The sequence below is a fragment of the Medicago sativa genome, chromosome 2 (assembly GCF_051527215.1).
Source record: "Medicago sativa cultivar Bolivia chromosome 2, Bolivia_mono, whole genome shotgun sequence".
Classification (NCBI taxonomy): Eukaryota; Viridiplantae; Streptophyta; class Magnoliopsida; order Fabales; family Fabaceae; genus Medicago; species Medicago sativa.
Window position 1 is genome coordinate 5,074,029 of NC_140750.1, and position 6,478 is coordinate 5,080,506.

General features: G+C 33.7%; 1 protein-coding gene across 1 annotated transcript; it reads right to left on the bottom strand.

Annotated features, from left to right (window-relative positions):
* Positions 1–3,895: 3,895 nt before the first annotated feature.
* Positions 3,896–5,279, bottom strand: LOC146943854 (F-box/kelch-repeat protein At1g16250-like). The gene has a single exon (XM_085748775.1). It carries the CDS (start codon positions 5,097–5,099, stop codon positions 3,990–3,992), a length of 1,110 nt encoding a protein of 369 aa, XP_085604901.1. The 5' UTR covers positions 5,100–5,279; the 3' UTR covers positions 3,896–3,989.
* Positions 5,280–6,478: the final 1,199 nt, after the last annotated feature.

A 6,478-nucleotide genomic window follows, 5' to 3' on the forward strand; every position in this document is an offset into this window, starting at 1 on the left:
ATAGTTTTTTTTTGAAGGAAAAAAATAATAGTTAATATTTCATAAAAAAATTAAAAATACTGTTATTTTGGAACAATTTTTTTCCACCGAGGGAGAGTATAGTTCTAGGTAGGGGCTAGTAAATGTTTATAGACAACAAGAATCCCATAGTCTCATATATGTCGACCTTTTGAGACCCAAACCCAGCATGTGGCCCTTTAGGTAGTTTCAAGGACAAAAACTCAAAATCAAATCAAAAGGATTTTTTTTACGTGGTCGGGGTTCGATCCCTAGTGGTCGGGGTTCGATCCCTGGACCTTGCATATTTTATGCATTGTCCATACCAACTGAACTAAGCTCACGAGGACAAATCAAAAGGATTAAATAAAACAAACAATACAACGTTGGAAAATTGCTAAAAAAAAAAAGGGTAAATTACACTTCCCTCCCCTCAAAGATGCTTGATTTACACTCTCCTCCCCTCTTATGTTAAAATATACACTCCCCTCCCTTGAAAAGTAAATTTTATACTCCCCTACCCCATAAGATGCTTGAATTACATCCTCCTCCCTTAATCATTAAATATGGACTACACTTCAATCTATTTTAACATAAATCAATATTTTTATAATATATATTAATTTTGAATCACCATTTAAAAAATATGAATTCGTTTCTTTGTAATCTAAATGTCAATGACAATTAAATTTAAATCTTTTGTTACTAATTTTATAATTTAGAGTATAAAATTCACTTTTAAATAACCATACTTAATCGACTTTAGTAATTTTTAATATATTTTAATTTTATTTTGGGTTGTTTCATATTTTATAATAGGGTTTAAAACTATATGTTAATGAAATTATGAATAAAAAATAGAGAAAAATATGTATTCAAAATTTGATTATATAAAAATGAATCGGCAATGCTATTTTTCTTTGAAGTGGGTTAGATTATTTTTTTGCTAGATTATTAGAAATAATAAAAAATTATTGAGGGACTGAAGCGTAGATTTTAACTTAAGAGGGGAGGGGAATGTAATTCAAGCTTCTCTCAAGGGATGAGAGTGAAATATTTTCTAATATGTTTTGAATAAGAGGGGAGGGGAGTGTATATTTTAACATAAGAGAGAAGGGGAGTGTAATTCAAGCATCTTTGAGGGGAGTGGATTGTAATTTACTCTAAAAAAAATCATCAAGAAATAAAGTAATAGTCATAGTATAATGAAGGAAAGTTGATAAAAACTTGAATCATCTACAAAATCATGGATTCAACTTCCACCATTGATGCAAAGACCTTTGCAATGAATTATCCGTAAATATAAATGTAAACGATCGTTCAACCTTGAGATTTATTATAACTCTAAATAACATCTGGAATAAAAAAAGAAAAAAGAAAAGTATGAATATCTGATAAAAAAAAATAGTATAAATATTTGAACAGTGTTTACCAAAAATAGTACTCCCTCCGCCCCATATTACTTGACCTATTTAGAATATTTGCACTATTCATGTAACATGTTTTGACTCTATTTTTCTACTGTTGTTAGATTCGTCTCGATTAATATTTTCAAAATATCAAATTTTCATAATTTTTTCTACTAGATTATTAAAGAAATTTAAGTTTAAAATTGTGCATTGGCATACGTGACAGAGTCAACTAGCTCAAGTAATATGGGACTGAGGGAGTTAACTGATGAGAAAGCTTCACGCGTGCATGCAACATCTAGCACGTGCGAAGATCTTTACGTAATCAACAAACAGAGTACTGTAAGAAAATTCAGAATCAGAGGATGGGGCCCACAACAAGGTCATGGTCAATGTGAGGCAGAGAAGTGTGGTGGCTCGTGTAAGATAGCCCATTGGCATGGCTCACGTGAATGATTGAAGCTTTTCTTAGCAAACTTTCTCTTCTTTTCATGGCTGTAAAATAAGCTTTTTAATAGTTGACTCTTTGACTCATATCCCAAAGATAAAGGGATGGTGAGAACGGAACGGGGTCGGGCTTTTTTACTATTTTTACGGTTTTCTGTTGGAGCTTGATTTATATTGTGGGCCTGTAGATGGGCTTGTCAAGTTCATACTTGAGCCTACAATAGAGAGTGGGTAGGGCCAGACGGCCAGTTATGCTTCTCTTTGGAGAATTTCTTTTCTCTGGTTTGTTTTTGGCTTTTTGCTCATTTCCGTCCTATTTAAGTTAACTCATGTGATAAATACACTTACGTGAGTTAACTCATGTCAAAAATACACATGCGTAAGTTAACTAACGCTCAGCTATTTGACGAGAATGAATAGATATGAGAAGAGCAATTATATTCTCCTTGACCCATCTAAGCCATACAAACCAGACTCTAGCTTGTAACCTCTACATAATAGAAATAGCTTTTAAAATTGCTCTCATGTATCCGAAAATTACCTTAATACCTCAAACTAAATGTTAAGGAGCGAATGACAGTTAATTACTATTGAAGGTATTGAAAGTAATTTTAGAAAACGTGAGAGCAATTTCCCTAAAGAATTGTCTATCATTGTTTTATTGTTTGTTAAATTGAATGAAGTTTGATTTATATAAAAAAAAGAATGAAGTTACATAGTAAGTATCAATGATATGTACGATCAACTTTACTCCCTCCGTCCCGGAATAACTGACCCATTTTCTAAAAAAAAGTGTCCCAAAATAACTGACCCATTTCAATTTTCAATACAACTTTCACCATTTCCAATACAATATAACACTAAATAATACTACTTTTATCATTCCCAATACAATATATTCCACTTTCCCCTTTATTTATACATTTTTCTTAATCTGTGTGAAATGAGCCAAGAGGTCAAATAAATTGGGACGGAGGGAGTACTAGTTTGGTCTAATGGTAAAAAGAAAGGTCATAGATCCGAAAGTTTTGGGTTTGAACTAGTGGCATAGCCAAAACCTTGGCCTAGGGAGTTTGAACTTTTTAGTTCTTGAACTTCTTGGGCTAATGGTGGAAAAGAAATTCAAGGGGTTCAAAATGCAAAATATTGGGGTATATGTGCATTTTTTTTAGTTAAGAGAGTTCATTTGAACCATCTCACCATATTGTCGCTACGCCACTGATCCGAGACCCGTCTAAGGGAGTTCATTTGATAATTGTTTGCCTTCAAATGTTGTATATACCCAATACGAATGATATGAGCGTTCAATAGCTACATTTTCAAGGTTTACGGTCACTTCATTGTCCATCTTTACCAACTCAGCAAGATAACCGTTTAAATGAGTGGCGTTGTAGCGTAAAATTATCGATCTTAATCTCGGTAAAAAAAAATACACCGACGAATAAAACAATAGTTTTTACTTTTAGTTTACATTATGTGCATATTAGAAAATTTATGAGGGTGGTTTTGGGATGAGGATGGAGATCACACCCTCTGCCCCACAGACCACGGTATTTAACCTGACTCATTAGACAGTAATGAAGACCCTTTTCAATATAGAAAGATGATAGGCAAGTTAATGTACTTAACTATATCTAGACCTGACATTACTTTCCAGTTAATAAGCTCAGTCAATATTATCTGTACATAGAGCCCTTGTTTTCCTATTATCTAAGCTTATATGGCTTAAACAATTATTGAGAAATCTTGAAGTGAAGGTGGACACTGCCATGGTTTATTCTGACAACAATTCATCTTTCATGACATATTTCACTCGACTTGAGAAAAAGTATTGTGATACTTAGTTATATTCCTTTTAGTTTGATTTATTAATGTGGTTTGTTTATCTTATAAGAAGTTTATTTGTTATTAACCACCTGATTAGTTTGTTAGTCAGTTTTAGTGTTAGTTAGAGTGGTTTATTATCTATTAGTGTAAGATACAACCTTGCTTCACTGAATTTACTTGAAAAGTTGATATTGTCTAAACAAAAATGTCATGCATTGACCACAACATAAAACATATCATAATAATCTATAATTGAACATACATCGTTCTGTTTTTTTTTAATTTCTTCCTTGTAGTACTCTCAATCAATTAAGGTGATGAGAGTTGCACAACACAACAATGACTGCATAGCTCTTTTTCACCCTCCAACTCCATTGGTTCAAAACTCTTCCAAGGATCCACGGTAGCCGATGTATCAAATACGTGAACAACGGACATTGTTCTTGCTAATTCCCCGTCACCTACCCTATAACCTGCCAAGAAAAACAATTTATTCTCAATTGGCGCCATAGTCAAGTAGAGTCTTTGATTAAGAGGCCAATTCTCGTAGTTATATTCCAACGTTGAAAGACTTCTCTTGTGCGATCCATCAACTTCATTCCAAAATTTGCCATCATACGCCTCAACATGTCCTTTCCAAGCATTCAAACAATCCCCTGAGCTAAAAAGAGTGTCATTCACCGCCACAATTTGATTAGGTGGCACATCGAGCTGCCACATTCCTGCAATGAGGTCCCATTTTCTTGCTTGCGAGTCAAGAACTTCAGCTGAGCTCCTTTCAACTATACTAGGCATTGTCATATCAGAGTCTTCTCTTTCAGCGAATCCTCCTATGATGTAAACTTTACCTTTCCATGTCACACCTATGCATTTGTACCTTAAAATATGCAAATTAGGCAAACGGCTCCACGTGTCAAGATCAGGATCATACAACTCGGCTGATGAGATCCCTCTAGCACTTGCCAGCCTGGACTTCCCTCCAGCCACATAGATTTTGTTGTCACAAACAGTGCAAGCAAAATCATACCTTGCAACACATAGTGGTGCACAATTGAACCATTGATTAGTTCTTATGTTGTAACGTAGGACATTTGGTACAACTTTTATACCCTCATCAAGAAATTCAGCTGAGTCATCATTAACATGAACTTTTTCTTTGTTACAAATTTGGCCACCAATTATATAAATAAAGTCTCCTAATGAAATCATAGAAAAGCCTTTTAATACTTGGTCATCAACTAGGCCAGGGATTCTGCCAACATTTGTCCATGTGTTCATGGATGGATAATAAAGGTGTATTGAATTAGGAAGTGTCACATTTGGGGTTGGTTCTCTAGGACAGAAAATTGTAACCATAACATAATTTGAAAGATGATTTTCTTGGGATGGTGATGGTGGTGGAGAAGGAAGGGACCCCATAGGAGAATTTGAGAGGTTATTATGCAAAGTGTATTAGTGATATTAGATGCTATATTTTGTGTGAGTGGGAAGTGGGAAATGTAACAATATAAAGAGAGGGTAGAGATATAGAAAAAGGTGGCGGAGAAAACAAAATAAGTTGGTTTGTGAGCATCGACTAGGAATAACAAATGACGCTAAAATCAAAGGTTTTTCTTGTGATTGAATATTAACATTTTGGTGGTTATGTCCATTTTTTTTGTTCTTCTTATGTTGTTAGCATTTGAGACACATAACTTCCGGTATTTCCAAGGTTTGAGTAGGTAGTAAACAAAAATTTGAGTATAATTTTATATTAGATTAATCTCTCTTTCTGGCGTGGATTTTTATGTTACCATTTGGAATTTTGGTAGAGTGTGTTTTCTACTCTTTTGGCAGTAGCACCTGAATGAGAGGTGAGATAGTGATAAGTGTAAGACTATTGGGCATATCTAGCTTTTAATTGTATGCTACTTCATTGATTTTGTGAATATTTGGATACACATCTGATTTGATGAAATCACAATGGCACTTTGAAATTGTTGATACTTAAAGTTGGTAAACCGTGATTCTGTGTAATATGAATCAAATTAATATATCAATTTGAATTTTCCAACAGTGGCATGGGGTATGTATCTCTAATGAGAAACTAGAATTGAAATTATACTAATGGGCATAAGTGTATCAAATGTGTTTCCCATGAGAGTGAGATCATTATAAGTTTTATTTCTTTGATTATGAATAATAGCTTATAGCCTTAGACCCTCTTTATTTAATCTAAAGTTTTCGATTTTCCACGTATTGGGATGATTTTTTTTGCGTATTGAACTATCTATAGCCTCTTGCTTGCTTCACCCAAAAGGAAAAAAAAGGGGGCGGGGGGTGGAGATAACAATTAATAAAAAAAATTATCTTGTAGGGAAAGTAACAAACACAAAGAAACAAAAGAGAGAAATCCAAGGGAAACACACGCTGAGAAAGCATCTAAAAAGATAGCATATCGAAAACAAATCCATATGAGATACCAGTACTATGTAGCAATAATATTACAACATGAAACATGAAAATGTGGGTATCTACGAAACTTTTTTCTTACTATTAAGCAAACACTAACACTAGTTTGCCTATATAGGCATAGGTGTATGTATCAAAAAATAGTCCTTTGTTTTTTCGATGCCATACTTTGGTTTTAATAATACAGCATGCTTTTGCAATCTCTCATCTCTATTTCCTTTCTACTTTGGAAGATTTGGTGTACCATGATTAAGATTTTTTATCATGTCATCAGCAGCAATAAATAAACATGCAATAACCATAGCATGTGATTAGTAAACTAAACACATTAATATAGCATGTTGCAA